Below are 18,368 nucleotides of genomic sequence, written 5' to 3' on the forward strand. Positions count from 1 at the left end.
ATAGTACTATTTGTATGTAGTTTTTTTCTAACAAAATACTGAATTAATGTAGATGGAGGAAAGTTCACTAAGTGGAAGCAGGCCAAGACCAAGACTCAGTGATGGAAGTTCTCTACAACCATCGCCCATGAACCTTAGTTTCAATTAGTATTCATGATGGATGGACTTGGTAAGTAAATTAATTTTCATATGAGTCATCTAAGACATTAAAGCAGTAGTCATCAAGTCACTAGCTTTTTTTCTAATTATGGGAAAGAAAAACATAGGAAAAGAAATAAAAAACACAGGGACAAAGTGGCCAGTGAAAAATTATCTAATTTAGAGACTGAAACATTATGATCATCAAAATTCTGGAGTGGAAACATGCAGAAATGTGGACAGATAACCTTTGATCTACAGACGAGTGATAGGTGGGGGGGTTAGGGTGTTAGGATATTTTGTGTGTTCACTTTGACACCCATTAGCATCCAAACGGTGATGATAATGTTGAGCTGTTTACCAAACTACAGCTGTCAGAATTACCATTGTGATAGCCGCAAAGAACGACTTGATTGTTTCTTGTAGCTTCGTTCATTTTTCAAGGTTCCTCATAGGTAGAAATCAAGAGGTGTAAGGTCTGGGAACTGTGGTGGGTACTCGACAGTTCCTCTTCGACCTATCTGTTGTCTATGTAGATTTTCATCCAAGTAGGCTCTGACATCTCTTTGGTAGTGAGGCAGAATGCCCTCTTATTGTAGGTAAAATCTTTCATTTCCAAACACCTTTTGGATGGCAGGTAAAAGCAATGTTCACGGCATATGAAGATAAGCCACCAGTTATGGTTCGTCAAAGAAGAATGAACCAATCAAAATGCACAGTGACAGACCACACCACACATTAATACCCGGTAGGTTCATATGTTTGCCCACATGGATGTGAGGATTTTTAGGAGCCCAATACATGCAGTTGTGGTAGTTTACAATACCATTTAGTTTGAATTGTGTCTCATCAGACCAGATAACCATCCCTGGAAACTGTTCATTCTTGTGAAGCATGCCTTCAAACTATTCACAGTACTCTATCCTTCAATCTGGGTTGTCCTCATTCACAGTGTGCAGTGATCTTGGAATGTACACTTTACACTTTGAAGCCTTCAGAATTTGTTGTACACTTGATCAGATGTTGTACACTTGATCAGCTTACCCCATTTTCACGTGCACCCTGCATGACAGATTTTTGAGGCGACATAGTAAAATCTTGCAATACAGCAGTACTGGAAGCTGGACATGGTGATGTTTCTGGTCAGCCAGACCTTTCCGTATGCACATCCCAAACAGTATTGTCAGCTTCAAATTTATCTCAAATACAATAAATTGTTGGATGTGTTGGTGGCTGAGTTCCAGACACATTGTGCCATTACCATTGTACCTCCATCATACTTTAGTACTTCCATTACCACTTCAGTACTGCCTTGCATCTCTCAAATGACAATCTTACTTCATTCATTGCTGCACTGTCATCTGCTGAAAAATGTTCACCAAGGTGTGTTGAGAAAACAGTGGACTAAGCTACCACACAGAACTGCAACGATATGTCATTTCATTCTGAAAATACTATCAGAGTTAACTGCATTTTTCGGGACCCCTCTGCATTGTGCCCACCTGACAGTGGCATCCGGCAGTTCACTCGTGAATTCTTTAGATATGAAGTATGCAGGGAGAAGCTGAAGAATTAAGTAGACACGCCCCTGAATGGCTGCATTTTTAGCATTATCTTCACCCTCATAGTGCAACTGATCTATAAATGAGAGATAGCTCAAAATTTGTACACACAATTAGGGTCATTAATCAAAGCATTTCCAAAAAATTCATTGAGATATTTATTATATTTTGGTACTGACAACAATATTTATAAAGAGTTGAACACTGTTTCAGTGCAGCACCATTTTCGTTGGAACCACTGACTGCACAGTGTGGAAAAAGAGTCAGAGTTCAGACAACATTCACATAAGTGTTTTATGCCTCCAGTTTCCCTCCATGATGCTGATCTGTAAAAAAAACACAATTTATTTTACTACAGCAAAAATATTTAAAAATGTAGCTCAAATATCACCGATGTTATCATCATGTCATAAATTTTTCAGGAAATAGTAGGCAAGCGAGGTAACAGAGGTCATTCTAAATATCTGTACCAATTTTTATGAGTTTAACTTCAGTCGTTTAGGAGAAAAATGTACCTGAATGATGAAAATTCAAGTTATCGGTAAATCGCAAAACTTTACAGATTTATTAACTTACTACTGTGCCCGTTTCGAACATTCCAGCACATATTCCAGTTGTCGTCCTGTTTCCTTATCCTCCATACTTTTTCTCTTCATTCTTTTCTTTATCCTTGACTCCTTGGTAGCAGCTTCTGCAGTTGTCTCTGATTCAGTTACCTGTCGCTTATCAATATCAGTTAGAGCTGCAGCCATATTCCTTCGTGTCTGGATGTTCAGTTTCTTCATAACATCGATCCTTGAAATTGCACCTTCATTCAATGTTGTTATTGCATCCATTACACCAATCTTCAGCTTTGTCAGCCCATCAAATACAGTTTTGGGTATTCTCTCCCATATACAGCTGTTGAAGCTTTCATTTGCATTCTGAGAGAGAACATGATAAATTTCCTACGTAGATTTTTATTTGCCAGATCCCTATATATAGGCCTAATTGTGTCCATTACAGCAAGTTGTAAGGAATGCTTTTGGGTATTTATATGCCTGTAGCATTGCTCAACCAGTACTTGTATCATGAATTTTCCCCATTTGGACACAAACCATGCTGTGGGGTCTCATCTGTTGACACTCTGTGAAACCATGTTGCCCAAACAGCTCGTCTCATGTTCTTCAAATCTCCTATGTTTCTCCTTCTTGCTAGTCCATAATATTGAGTCAAAGAACCAATTTCACTTTTTGTAAGATGACCTGGACCACCTATGTGTTTTCTGTTGGTTAATTTTTTTTCCACTGAAGTCTACACAATTTTCTCACCTGAGCTAACATTCTTTTTTGTATATGCCCAACACATTCAAGCTTTTCTATCCGAGTGTCCCCATATGGTCTGTCATTAACAACAGTAGTGTGTCCTTTATAGTCTCCATCCCCAAGGTAGCCTACATACCTCACACCACGACTGACCCGTGATCTTCTAAAAAAGAATGACCTCTCTTTTGCCAAGATCCATCAAACGCTGCTACATTGTCTGTATTCTCAGACAAGGCTACTGTTTCTTTTGCTGCTCTTTTCATTGAATGTTCACTTACACCACATAAAGCATTTTGTATTAATTTATTGTATCTGTCAAACCTCAGTAGAAGTGGAGGCAAATCCATCACCGCACAAAAAGCCTGGGCAGCTCCCCTTCCCCTTCCAATACATTGCATTGCATAAGCAAGCTGAATATTTACACTGTAATGTCGACTATCAGATACTGCTGATGTCATAGTATCATTGTGCATCTTACACGAGTTACAGGCATTCACTAACTGACTTGAAAGACCCTTTCTTGCCGAAATGTTCTCAGAAACGTCAATACTATCTTCACAATTGCAGTACTTACATTTCACAGCGCTCTTCAAGTCGTGACAGCATATTTAGGTTCAGAATAACATTTCTGTCAATATTGTTGCTCACAATACTTCTAGGCTTGTTCTTATTACATTCAGAAAGTGAAGAACTGCCTGTAGACACATTTTCCATGGGCGACTTTTGAAGCAACTGATTTGTGTTATTCGGTTGTGTTTGGAACTGGTTGCTGCAAAACTTTCGTTTGGGGCTAAATTTCTTTACTCTCGGCATTTTTAGCACACACACACACACACACACACACACACACACACACACACAGAGAGAGAGAGAGAGAGAGAGAGAGAGAGAGAGAGAGAGAGAGAGAGAGAACAATACACAGCAAATACAAAACCAGACGCATATTATGAAATTCTGAAATCATATATTCTCAGATCTTTGTTTACATTCGAACCATAGCCTTCTAGACATGCCTGTACTTTGGTTCTGGGAGTCAGTGCCTTCTAGAATACATCTGTGTTAACGATCCGTTAACTAACAATGGAAAAAACGGAAGAACAAAATAATGCATCACGTATTCTGACGCACTTCAAACTGACAGTCTGTTCAACCTCAATTTTAGTACAAACGGAAGATGATAATGCCCATAAACTATACATTTTTGAAATTAGCATGAAATGCTCTGTTCTATAGACCAAGAAATTTTTTTCAAATTTTTGGTCATTTTCACGAGCATGTCCCCTTAAGAGATTGTTATTCTTTAAGTCAGATAATGTGGCTAGTAACAAAAAAAAAGATGGAGTGAAGGGAAGCATTTATGGCCATTTATCTTATAAGGATTAGGATATTTTATTGAATGCAATTGCAAATGATGCATTTCCACGTGAATACTCCCGACGTTTTCCAATTTCCTTCTCAGATTCTCACTTTCCATACTTTTCATACTGTCTCAGTTTATATTCAGTGTTCACACTTTGAGTACCATCCCTGTAATATTACATTGTCTTCAACATTGGAAAGAATGCCATTCCTGTAGGCCTAATATTATGGGCACATCATCTTGGTGAAGACTGGCATGCTCGTGATAGTACAGGCATGGCACTCCTCTCTAAGATGTTGTGCCCAAAGTATTACGGGAATGGCTTTCTTTCCAAAACTGGAGACAGTGTAATATTATGGGCAAGGCACTCAGTATTAATGAAGATAAATGAAGAGATAATAGTAACGAGATTGCTGGATTTAGTTCAACTTGTAACAAAACTGAAACTGTGGCACAATCTTGAGCCCTTGTGGTTTAATTATTCCTTGTAATGGGAAGGAGGATACATAAGTTCATGTTTTAAGAGCACATGTTTGCAAGCGCACTCACCCTCCCTGTGTGCTCCTGAAGGCCAGCCCAGGCATCTGAAGAGTAACAGATGACTTGGTTCTCAGCCCCAGGTTGACTGGTAGGGGTTTCACATACTCCCCTGGTACAGACCAAGCCCAGGGAGGAGTGATTGCCTGTGCTGCCACCTTTCCAAATTCCCGATTGATCCCTCCGTCAAGTGTTCAGGAGGTGTGAACAATCACCTAAAGCAGGTGTGCCCCTTCTGAAACGGCCCCCCAGTTAGGAGGAGTGCGCCATCAGGCACTGGCAATCGAGGGGAATTTTCTTGCAGTGAGCCAATCTTCTCATTCAATGTCTGCGAAACTTAAACGGAATGAGGCTATCAATTCAAAGACTCTCCCAAATGCACCGAGGTTCCTCATGGTTTCCTGTACTGAAGACGGTCAGTCCTTCGCAATGGTCAATCTCTCTATTATTCAGAAAGGTGTTGATGCCATTGCTGGCCCTGTGAAACCTGCTCTCATTTACACAGTGGTACTTTGCTCTTGGAGACTACTTCTGATTGTCAAGCACAACAATTGCTTGCAGCTATGCTCATCCATGGCTATCCTGTTGGTGTCGAGGTCCATAGAACACTGAATTATTCCCATGGTGTTATTTACACTAGGCTGCTCGATGGTCTGACCGAGGCAGAAATCCAAACATACCTCTCTGGTCAGGGTGTCATTGCCGTCCATTGAATGATGAAAAAAGTAGATGGCTCCTTAGTGCTCACACGCACTCTCTTTCTCACTTCTGATAGAATGGTTCTTCTGTAAAAGATCAAAGCAGGTTATGAAGTTATCACAGTCAGACCATATATTCCGAACCCGATGCACTGCTATCAGCTTCGTCATTACAACCACAGTAGAGTCCTGTTGACACCCAGCCAAATGTGAAACCTGTGGCAGGGATACTCAAAAGGGTGATTTTCCAACTCCTCCTCGCTGCTACATCAACTGCAATGGCGACAATGCCACATCCTCCTGCGATTGTCCTGTGTATTCAATGAGTGCGCCCTCTAGGAGATCCTGGTGAAGGAAAAAGTGTCTTACCCTGTCGCTTGTAAGTTGTAGGCTAGTCGGGAACCCTGTGTTCTATCATCTGGCATGTACAGTACATGGCCATGCAGACATGTGACCCCAGATTTAGCCCTGAGGTTGTGAAATCTCACATCAATATGGTAGTGTCCCCGTCTCCTCCTCCAGCTGTGCAATACACCACCAAACTTATACCTCATGGGGTGAAGTCACCAGCTACGCAACCGGCAGGCCAGGAAGGACAGAAGGAATACCCTCGTGAAGACTTCCTACGTCCCTCCAGCCACCCAGCGTCTGAGTCTTCCTCTGCTAACCAGAAAGTCTCCAAGAAATTAAAGGCAAACGGTCTTCTTCTTAGTCGACTCAAAGATCCTCTTCGATGTTGTTGCCACATATTACTCTTGCCTGGCTAACCTTCATGTCGCCGGTGCGCACCCCCAACCATTTTGGTGCGCTGGACTCTGCAGGCCCACAGCAGAATATTGCCAATGCTCCGGCAAACCTCATAGAACAGGATCTTCTTGCCTCTGTTCCCTGTAGCAGCAAGTCTTTGAATGCTGCACTTGGCAGCCACCAATGTGGCACTCCTTTATATTTTCCTTGTCATGACTCTCCTCCAATGGAACGTTGGTGGCCTTTGATCCAACAAAGAGGATTTATGGCTGCTCCTAGAATTGCAGCGTCCACTTGTTCTCTGCAATCGAAATTGCATCCTCATGACTGTTTTGAGTTCTCACATTTCTTCCCGGTCCGTATTGATCTTTCCCTGAGGTCGGCATTCCATCTCATGGGGGGAGTCTTGCTGCTCATAAGGGATGACATTCATAGTCAACCGATCACCCTGACTACCCAAAAGTCTTCAAACTGTTGCAGTTTACCTTTTTCTTCCTCACTTGACCTTTTCTCTTTGTACCGTTTACATCCCTCTGTCATTCAATGCCACCAGAGCAGACTTACTCCAGCTTATTGGCCAGCTGCCTCACCCCTTTTTTCTGTTTGACTTTAATGCGCACCATGCCGTATGGTGTTCTCCCAGAACCTGTCAGAGAGATGCCCTCTAGGCTGACCTCAACCAACATCACCTCCTGTGCCTTGACACAGGAGCACCCACGTTCCTTTCACACTCAACACACACCTATTCCCATTTGAACTTATCCTTCTGCATTGCCAAGCTTGCCCATCGTCTTGAGTGGTCCATTCTCTCTGATGCACACTCAAGCGACCATTTCCCGTGTGCTGTCCGTTTGCTGACTCGCATCCCACCTATGTGCACATCCAAATGGCACCTTACTCAGGCCAACAGGAGGCTTTACTCCTCTCTGGCAACCTTTGACAAACATTTCCGCAGTTGTGATGACCAGGTGGAATATCTTACAAATGTTGTGTTTACCAATGCAGAACATTCCATTCCTCACACTTCCTCTTTACAATACTATGTCCCGGTCCCATGGTTGACTGAGGTGTAACGCGATGTAATTAGTGCACAGAGATGTGCCCTTCGTGTTTTTAACTGCCGTTCTACAATGGCTAACTGCATTCACTATAAACAGATGCGTGCAAAGTGTCATCGTGTTCTTCAGGATAGCAAAAAAGCTAGCTGGATTTCATTCACTAGTTCTTTTAACAGCTCCACCCTTTCCTCTGCCATGTGGACCAACCTCCAACAGATCTCTGGGACCAAGATCCATTCGCCAATTTCCGGCCTGACAGTAGCAGACAGTGTCGTTGGGGAACCTATTGCTATCTTCAACACCTTGGGCCGCCATTTGGCAGAGATTTTGAGCTCCACCCACTATCTCCCTGCCTTCCTCCATCAGAAACGAGCAGAGGCAGGTTGGGGGCGGTACCTTTCTCTTCTCAGATTCGTGAGTGTTACAGTGCCAGCTTTACTATGAGGGAGCTAGATCTTGCTCTTACTTCATCCCGATCCTCCGTCCCAGGGCCAGATGCTGCTCACATTCAGATGTTGCAGCACCTTTCTCTTGTGGGCAAGCATTTTCTGCTTAATAGTACAACTGCATCTGGGCAGAGGGCACATTTCCCAGATGCTGGCGTGAAGCCACTGTCATACCCATACCCATACCCATACCCAAGCCCAGTAGGGACAAACACCATCCTTCTAACTACTGCCCATTTCTCTCACCAGCTGTGTTTGCAAGGTGACGGAACGTATGATTCGTGCCCAGCTGCTATGGTGGCTCGATTCTCACAATTTACTAACCACTGCACAGTGTGGATTTCGAGCATGCTGTGCTGCAGTTGACCACCTTGTCACTTTGTCCACCCATTTCATGAATGGTTTTCTGCAGAAATCCCCGACTGTGGCTGTGTTTATCAATTTGGAGGACTGGTATCCTCTGTACTCTCTACAAGTGGGTTTCCATGGCTGCCTGCCCCAATTTCTTGAGGAATTTTTAAAAGACCGAGTCCTCAAGGCGAATGTGTGTTCTGCCTTGTCGGACATATTTATCCAGGAAAATGGTGTGCCTCAGGGTTCCGTTCTGAGGGTCATCCTCTTTGCTATTGCCGTTTACCATACAACATGCTCCTGCTGGGCATCTCCAGCTCCCTTTTTGTTGATGATTTTGCCATCTGTTGCAGTTCTGCACGGACCTGTCTCATTGAGCGGCATCTTCAGCAATGTCTCAATCATCTTCACTCATGGAACATCGACATGGGCTTTCATTTTTCACTGACAAAACCGTTTATATGAATTTCTGGTGGCACAGTTAGTTTCTCCCACCATATCTACATCTTGGGCCTGTTGCTCTTTCACTCGTTGAAAGTATGAAATTCCTGGGGCTCATGCTCGATAGGAAACAACTCTTGGTCCTCCCACATGTCTTGCGTGGCAGCCCCCTGTATGTGATCCCTCAATGTCCTGTCTCTTCAATGGTACTCCTTGGGAGGGAGATCGAACCAGCCTCCTCCGTCTGTACCGGCCCCTTGTGTCTATTCGAAACTAGACTATGGGTGCTTCATTTATGCATCTGCACATCCGTCCCTCTTATGCCATCTCAATACGATCCACCATCGTGGCATCTGTTTGGTCACTGGCGCATTTTACATAGCCCAGTTGAGAGTGTATGCAGAAACTGCTGAACTACTGCTATCCTACCGCCGTGTTTTTCTCCTCAGCAGATAGGCATGCTGTTTGTCTGCCACGCGTGGCCACCCATTCTATGCCTCCTTCTTCAATGACTCCTTTGATCACCAGTAATTGTGCTTCCCTTTTCTCTGCTACCTCCTTTTATTAGCTTTTGGCTATTGCTCCAGCAGCTTAACTTCACACTACCTGCAACTTTCACAGTGGGTGTGAACCTTCACCATCTGGGCTTCATTCGGCAGCCTGTGTTCACTTTCATTCCCTAGGGAAACTACTCCAGCTTCGCTCAATCGCCTTAAGTTTCATGACCTTCCCATGGAATTTCACAATAGTACCTTTGTGCACACTGATGGCTCTCGGACTGACTATGGTGCCGGGTGTACCTTCACCATTGGCACCGATGTTTTTTCGTACCGGCTTCCGGAGCACTGGTCAGTATTTACAGCAGAGCTCTTTGCCCTGTATCAAGCCACACAGTACATCTGGCGACACAGGCTTTTCAATTGCATCATTTGCTCTGACTCTCTGTGCCCTTCAAAGCCTCTGTGTGCCACACATTGTCCATCCCGTAGTGCAACGGATCCAGAAAAGCTGTCACTTGCTCACTCTTGATGGAGTCAGTGTCATTTTTATGTGTGTTCCTGGTCACATCAGTCTGACAGGAAACAAGGCCACTGTTGCTGCTGCCAATGCTGCAATCCTCATACCTCAGCCTGCTAGTTCTTATATTACCTCTGATGATATCTGTGTTGCCATTTGTCAGCAGTTGGTGTCACTTTGGCATCACCACTGGTCCTCCCTTCATGGGAACAAGCTCCGGGCTATTAAGCGTCTCCCAGCAGCTTGAACGACCTCCTCTTGGCCTTCTTGTCACTAGGAGATCATTTTAACTAGCTTGCGTATTGGGCACTGTCTCTTTAGCCATCTCCATTTGTTAAGCTGTGCCCGTTGCACATTCCCTGACAGAATGCCCTTTTCTTTAACTGCTTGCATTCCTGTTTGTGTTTGCTGTGTGATTCATCAGACGTTTTAGCGAACAACACTCGGGATGTTGGCCACGTTTTTACTTTTTATCTGTTGTAGCAATGTGGCGAACGACATTTAATTTTTAGCTCTGGACCTCCGTTCTCTATGGCAAATTTTACTGACCTTTCTCCACATCCCTGTTTTTAGCCGTCTTGTCTTCCATATTTTGTTGGTTTATAAATATTATCAACACTCTTATAAAGCCCAAAGAAATCCCGTCAGTTTTAAGACTGTCCGTTGCACCAGTGTCTAAGCACTGTGAATAACACAAACTGAAATTGAGGGTAGGAAAACAAAATTGGAAATGCTGAACTACCCCCCCCCCCTCCCCCCCCCCCCCCCCCCCCACACACACACACACACACACACACACACACACAAATAAGTTGATTGGTGCAGACATTGGTGCTAGTGGTATTCGGAAGCAGCTGAAATTGATAATATTTAATTTCATGTAAAAGCTGACTTGCACTTTTCAAACAGTGGAAAATCCAGGATGGAATGTAACAGTATTATGAAAAAGAGAGTTGCTACTCACCATATAGTAGAGATGCTGAGTTGCAGATAGGCAGAACAAAAAGACTGGCACAAATAGAACTTTCAGCCAGTAAAGCCTTCATCAAAAATAGATCTCTCTCTCTCTCTCTCTCTCTCTCTCTCTCTCTCTCTTCTCTCTCTCTCTGCAGTCTCAGGCATCTGAAACAACACGTGTGTGTGTGTGTGTGTGTGTGTGTGTGTGTGTGTGTGTGTGTCATTTATTTTTGACAGTCTTTCAGTCTTTTTGTGTTGCCTATCTGCGACTCGGCATCTCCACTATATGGCGAGTAGCAACTTTCCTTTTCATAATATTGTGATTTACACTTTTCTCACACAACATCCTGACAGTTGTGGATCAGTGTAGTCAGTTCATACCAAATTTGTGACTAGACTGTCCTCTTGGATGGATTGTCATCCTTAGATGTAGAAGCAACCTAATGTGTACCCAAGGTGTGCTTTTTATTGGTATTAATGAAATGACAGACAATATTAATAGGAACCCTAGACTTTTTGCAAATGTTGCAGTTATAATACTTTGCAATCTGAAAAAGCTGTCAGTTCCTGATGAGTTTTTAATGTGGTGCGAAGATTGGCCATGTGTTTAAATCTTCAGTAATGTAAAATGTAAAATTTGTGCTCACCATGAAACGAAAAACATATGAGGGCTGATCAACAAATACTGATTTTTTTTTTCCATAAATGTTGACTCCTCCATTTCAGTGTTCACATTATCTTTTTCAAAGTACTCTTCTCCGACTCGATACACTTTTTATGATGTCTCTGCCAGTCCTCAAACACATGGTGCAGGCCATTTTTTGTTAGGTCCTTGAGAATCACCTCACTTTTCTTGAGAACTTCTTAAGAGTTCTCAAATCTAATGCCCCGTGATTTGCCTTTACTTATGGGAATAAAAAAAAGGACAAGATGAGAGATCGGGGCTATAAGGCAGATACGGTACTCAGTTAATGTTTATGTGAACCAGAAACTGTACAATTTGATTTGTATTGTCCTGATGAAGTCATAACCCAGTCCGAGAAAGGTCTGGTCATTTCCTTACAGTTTGCTTCCTCAGTTTAGCCAATGCTGATGTGTAGTGTGCTGCTGTAGTAGTAGTGTGAAGGGGAACTGCATGCTAGTAAATCTTTCCATGGCAGTCAAAAAATGGGATCACCGTGAGTTTTCCTGCAAATGAAATGTCTTTTGTCTTTTTTAGTGTTGAATAACGTGGCAATTTCCACAGTTTGCCGACTCATTTTCCTTCAGGATCATAATGATGCAGCCATGACTCTTCACCATTTATAATAGATTCCACAAACATAACCCCTCCATGAGCAAAGGGACACAGCACCTCACAACTTGTCTCCATTCACTCAGCCATTTTTTTGGTAGTTAACAGATGTGGTACCCAATAGGCACAGACATGTGTCACATGGAGATGATCATGCTTAATCATAAAGACACTGTCACATGGAAACCTCAACACTTCACTGAAGTTAGATAATGTTACCCGCCAATCCTTGTGAACTACCACAGCATCTTTGTTGATGTTGACTTCATTCTCAGCAGAAGCCGAAACACCAGGCCCACCCTCCTTAACATACAGAAGTTGGCATTGTTTGAAGTCCCTGAGCCACCTATCACTGTTGCACAAGGTAGTGCATCTTCGCCATATGCTTTCTGCAGCTTTTTGTAAATTTCAGTGGCTTTATGGTGTAAACAAATACAGAATTTTGTTGTGCCATACTGCTCTTATCGCATCATCTTCATTGTTTGGTATACCAAGTGGAAAGAGTGTCTACAAAATGGAGCATTACTACCAACCTACCGCTATGATGATGATGATGATGATGATGATGATGGTGCCACCTATGGACATTATACATAAAAACCCACCCACTCTTTTCAAATATTCATGGTACAGTAAAAGAAATTATCTTGGAAGATACAGGAAAAAAATCGGTCTCCATCTTTGTTGAACAGCCCTGATAAATTTTTCAATTTCACTAGTGCTGCCAGAAGGTGAGTAAATCTGTACTACTTGCAAAATATTCATTTGTCTCAAAGTGTTGCCAGGGTCAAGCTGCCCCTAGATGCGAAGTATTACAAAAGGCTTGGATCCACCAATAAATAAGTTCCGTAAGCACATGCTGAGATTTACAGTAGAACAAAAACTTACTCAAGTTTACTTCTTCAGGTCACTGGAGCAAATTCATTTGAGGAACTTGCTGCACAGAAGTACAGTTATTCTTAAAAACCAGAGCATCGCCACTGTTGTTCCTTTATTATCAATGAATAAAAATCGTGATGAAACATAAAAATAAAACAAAAAAACAGAAAAAATATTAGAGAAGTGCATATTGATATTACCAAGAAACACTATTCAATTAATTAAAATCGGAGGACTTCACTTAGATTAAAAACTTTGGGGATGTCATATGCAAATTTCAAACATCTCGTCTGTTGTGTAATCAAGTATTCAATAACAGGAAACAAAAATGCGACACAGTATCCCGCCAAGAGACTGCCTCTTAATTTCTCTTTGATTTTTGGAAGAAGTATTTACTACTTTTATCAAAAATATAATGCATTTATGTTTACGGTAACATTAAAAAAATCAGCTAAAATGTTAAGTCATCTGTATTGCCATTCTACTTTGCCTTGCGGTGGAACAAACTGGTTGGTAAACTCGTTCTGCTGTTCCTTGACTGATGGTGCCAATTGCGTGTTTAGAGGTTGCAATGGTACATTTGTTTCACCCCATCTGTCTTTGTGCCACTCTCCTTTTCAACAATGATACTTTCGCACTGGTACTGAATACACACAACTTCTGTAAGTCTAAGAAGAACTTCTACAAAAAGAGTATACACTGCTTTCAAACTTTCTAACAAATTAAAACTGTGAGCCGGGCTGAGACTTGAACACACAGTTTTAATTTGTCAGGAAGTTTCATGCAAGAAACTCTTTACACTAACTTGCAAATCAGGGTTGCAGATATGGTCATTCGTAATATTCCAACCGATTCTGTGACTGTATGGGTAATGTGCCATACCACAGCAGGAAGTTCAACAGAATGCCTAATAAATGTGGTTTCAGGATTACGATGTTAGAGTGGTTTCAAAATGGGCAAATAAACTGCAACACCTCAGTGAGGAAGACAGAACTGTTAGCTACAATAAAGGAAACAAACCAACCATGAAAGTGTACATCATGACTAGAACTGCTGAGGGTAGAGGCAACAAAGTAGTGTGTTTACTGCCCTATGACTGTGATCTAAATCCGATAGAATTGACATAGTTCAAAATAAAACACAATTTCAGGGAAAACAATGTCAATGGTGACATGTTGAATGAAGGACTGCAGTATCTTCTTAATGCTGCTTTCCTTTCAATTAAGGCAAAGGGCTGGCAAGATTACTGCAGGAATGTGCAGCAGCTGGAGCACGAGTACTGGACACGAGATGGAATAATGGAAATGGCCATCAATGAAGTTATCTATACCATGCCCTGAAGTGGTGGTGGTGGTCTTGGAACAAACACAAATGGCAGTGATCTGTAGTGAACATCATTTTGACAGTTCTTTCATGCACAGTTAATAACACTTTTTAAACATTGCTGCTGTCTGCATTTAATAAATGCTATGTGCAAACAGATTTCAAAAATCAGTTTTTTACTTTTGATTGATAGTGTTAAGTCGTATACTCATCTACATTCATTTTTCACTGTTTTTGATGTATGAATAATACGTAAGTTACAAGTAAAACTCTAGAGCATGAATTTGTAAACAAATTAGGTGATTTCCGATCCGACAAAAGTGTCACTTTAGTGGGCAAGGCTTTTACGAGTACCGCCTATGATTTCATGTTAAGTGCAAAACATGGGTAGTGTTGCCAGCACGTTGCAAGCAGCCGACGCTGCCTTCCCCTCACTGCTCCTTTCCCTTTGTCAGATATTATGTGGGGACACAGCCGTTCCCGACAGCCACAGTGCCAATCATCAAATTATTGTGGACAAACGGTCGTACCCTATGACAAAAATGTCAGTGTGTCACAACTGGCGTAAGTTATCTTGTAGAAATTTGTGGGGATGCAAAATCGATTCATCACATAGGCTCAGTTTTTGATAAAGGCAGTGGGAGGCTTAATTTCATTAGAACTGTATTGGTAAAATGCAGTCAGTCTGGTAAGAAGATTGCCTTCAAACCACTTGTGCAGCCGTATAATAATGCTCAAGTGTGTGTGTGTGTGTGTGTGTGTGTGTGTGTGTGTGTGTGTGGACTGTACCAGATAGGACAAAAAAAATAAATAAATAAAAAATAAAAAAAAATAAATGTTGAAAGTCAACAAAGTATAGCACAAATAGTCACATGAAGGTTTGTTTCAGACATGGGGAGTACAAAAGAAATTCCAGAACAACTGCACTGATAGACATTTGATGATGACCCCAATATCCTGCTTCTGCTGAATCTACTATAAGAAAAGTAAAACTGAGCCAGAAAAGTTTAGGTAATCAATTTGTTGAGGTATGCAGGGTGTCCTCATAGACTTATTAGAAAAAGTAATAATGATCACTGATAATAATACAGTGAGATACTGGACTGGTTTGGATTTGGAGAGTGTGTGACCTTTATTTTTAGAACTAACTTCAATATTGTCAACCACCTTGCACATCGCAACATGCTAGCACATTAGTTTCGAATTTTAGTTGCAAAACCATATGTACTGCCACTACACTCCCCTCTATTCGCCCAACTTGGGCCCCATGATTCTTCTTCCCAAACATGAAGAAAACAGCTTACAGGTTAGAAATTATGCTGAAGTAAGGTGATTGGTGAGACACCTATAATTACATCTATGTGATTACTTTGCAGACCACATTAGTGTGTTGGGCAGAGGGTTCATAGAACCACTTTGACTACTTCTAGACTGCTCCAGTCATGAACCACATATAGGGGAAATTGCTTGCTGTTACTTACTTTCAGGTGCTGAAATGCTTAGTACTGTTGATACACGTATAAAAGTAAAAGTGACAACACAGTCCTAGCTTTTGCTAGTGTTAGTTCTTTCCTTGAGGAGGAGAGAAGGATAGGCTGGGAAAATTTAAAAGTAAGGGCAGGTCATTCAAATGAGAGGAACCCATCTGTAGCGAGGCTGAAAATATACAAAGATGAAGGTGAGGTGTCAGAAAAAATTGCAGGTCTACCCTCCATCTTTGATTACTCCCAATACATTCATTCTAATCCAATTTTTACATACAACATGTCAAATTATGTTAATGTGAATTATTATGATGATAATTGTATGGATGGGTTTTCCTGTACTCTGAATATTGAATTAATTTTACAGTATCTGTTATACAATTTTTCTTTATTTCTGTTTGCGTATACTACTGCTGCTTACAGATCTGGTTGTTACATATACACTGCTCAGCTCTAACTTTGTACTCACTACAGGTGGCTTCCTCTCACCTAGGCTTCTTGTTTAGCCTTTCCCATTTGTCCCTCTCCCCTCTCCAAGGAAAGAATTAATAGTTCCAAAAGATAGGATTGTGTCATTGCTTTTACTATCAGCAGCAACAAACATTTTGTTTTTTTGGAGATAATACTGGTCAGTATTCTGATAATACGTTGTGAACTTTTTGCATTGTCATGAGTGGTCTTTATCTACCTTAGGATGTTAATGGAAATAAGTAATTGTCTGTGGACATAATCATTTTCAGCAAAGTGTTTTTACTGTTGCTGTTTATTCAAATAATGCTGAAATGTGAATCAGTTTATGTTCATAGGATTTAATTGTCATTTATTTGATAAGAAACATCTGAACTGTACTAAAGTTCAATATTTTCATTCTTTGCTATCTTGAGTAAATAAATGACATTTACATTGTCATGTAGTGAGTTAGTTTTTCAGTTAATATAACTAACTTTGAAAATTTTTAAGAGTAGTTAATCTGTTTGGTGTATAATTTACTGATTTTTTTATTACGAGTGTAATCTTGTTTAGAAGTATGACAAATCTGAATAGAAAAATAATTTATTTGAATTTTCTTTTTCACAGATATTAATGAGAAAGTTCTTACATTGAGAGATACTGAATGGCAGTATCGGGGCGAAGGCAATGCCAATCTAGTGCTGTCACTGCCTCAGCAACGATGTGTGTTGAGATTACGCAAGCACGATTCTGATCATTATGTCAACCATACAGATTCAACCACAGATGTGCATATTGATATTGCTTCAAGAGAAGCATTGTTTTGTCGAATGGTGATGGTACCTTTGCTGGGTGAAGCCTATATTCAGCCACCAGCAGTAGTTGTGTTGGATCAAAGAGAAGTTGAACAACTTGAGGGGGCATTACATTCTCACCGACCCTCACACCGTAATCACAAAGGCATATACAGCCATCCTTGTCTGACGTATGGAATGTTGTTTCCCGATTATGCACTGCTTCCTCCAACTTTATCCCCTGTTTCAATGCCTCATTGTACTCCCACTTTCTGCCTTGAGGTAAAACCGAAACAAGGGTGGGTACCGGAAGCAGATCGCCATCTTCCACGTTGCACTTTTTGCCTTAACCAGTTCCTGAAACTCCGAAAGGGCACTATTCAGAAACTCAGCCACTATTGCCCACTGGATCTGTTTTCTGGGGATGCAGGCCGAGCACATCATGCTCTTGAATCACTTCTGGCTTCCCCACAGAACAATCTGAAGATCTTCCGTGATGGTGTATTGGTGTATGGTGATGGAGATGAAGGTACAGACCGCCTCGAGCTGGTCTTGAGAGAATGGGTTGGTGATAGAGATGGGAAGAATTCTGTCAAATGGTTAGTGAAAAAAATGTGCGCACTTGTTTGGGACGTATTAACATGCAGCCTTGAAGTATCAAAACGACCTATGGCTAATCCCTTACTTGGTGAACTAGAACCACTCCAGAACAAAGGAGAACGTGTACCATCAGCACTGATGGCAGCTGTCACTTCACTGCTGCCACCAAAATCTTGTGATTGGTCTGCAGTGCCTTTACCAGAAAATAGCATCCTGGCTCGTGTCCTTAATGTTCAACAACTGGAACAGATTGGGGCAGACTGTGTCTACTGGGACTATATCACCAACAAGCACCATGGAGAGTACGACTACCTGCAAGAATTAGTAGGGGGAAATATTTGTGGTCGAACACCACTCCAGCGTTACCTACTAGCGACTACTGCCAAAGATTGTTCAATTATGCTTGCATTTCAGCGGTTTGAGGGAAATTTGAATGGTGTACCTTTGCTTCCTACAAAGCATGTGATAAGTGATCTTGATTTACAGAAGTATATTTTTAATGTCGGTGTGTCTGATTTGGACCCAAAGCCTGCATCTTGTGTAGAGAAACACAGGAAACGGGACTGTGAAGTTCTGACAGCGTGTCTTGAAATCTTACAGTGTGGCAGTTTTGGAGTGTCAGTGTAATTCTTATCCTTTTAAGAGATTACACTGTCTGGTGTGAATGAAAAATATGTATAGTCATGAATTATTCATGCAGACTGTCTACAGTGAACATTAGACGATTCTGCTCTCTTACAAACTTAAGTGCTACTTGTGCATATAAATGTATTTATAATTGCTCTGATTTTGTCAATTGTTTGTAAACACATCATTGTTTTTGTATGTAATATAAAGAAGCAATTATCTTTCATAAATTACTCAATTAACTGTGTAATTGTGACAATTGATTTTATTAGAAACTTATGGTCAACAAATACATAATTGT

The 18,368-nt window shown here is 41.4% G+C and overlaps 2 protein-coding genes across 4 annotated transcripts in view; both read left to right on the top strand.

Moving 5' to 3' along the window:
* Window positions 1-16,801, top strand: part of LOC126456829 (cell division cycle protein 23 homolog) — an 89,541-nt gene extending 72,740 nt beyond the window's left edge. For all 3 annotated transcript variants that reach the window (XM_050092632.1, XM_050092633.1, XM_050092634.1), the window contains 2 exons: window positions 53-169; window positions 16,674-16,801. In XM_050092632.1, the coding sequence (XP_049948589.1) occupies window positions 53-148 (96 nt within the window). In that variant the 3' untranslated portion in view covers window positions 149-169; window positions 16,674-16,801. The remainder of the gene's footprint in view (window positions 1-52; window positions 170-16,673) is intronic.
* Window positions 157-18,067, top strand: LOC126455775 (inositol-pentakisphosphate 2-kinase-like). The gene is made up of 2 exons (XM_050091539.1): window positions 157-169; window positions 16,674-18,067. The coding sequence occupies exons 1-2, from the start codon at window positions 157-159 to the stop codon at window positions 18,065-18,067; spliced, it is 1,407 nt and encodes a 468-aa protein (XP_049947496.1).
* The last annotated feature ends 301 nt before the right edge of the window (window positions 18,068-18,368 follow it).

Source organism: Schistocerca serialis, chromosome 2, assembly GCF_023864345.2.
Source record: "Schistocerca serialis cubense isolate TAMUIC-IGC-003099 chromosome 2, iqSchSeri2.2, whole genome shotgun sequence".
NCBI lineage: Eukaryota > Metazoa > Arthropoda > Insecta > Orthoptera > Acrididae > Schistocerca > Schistocerca serialis.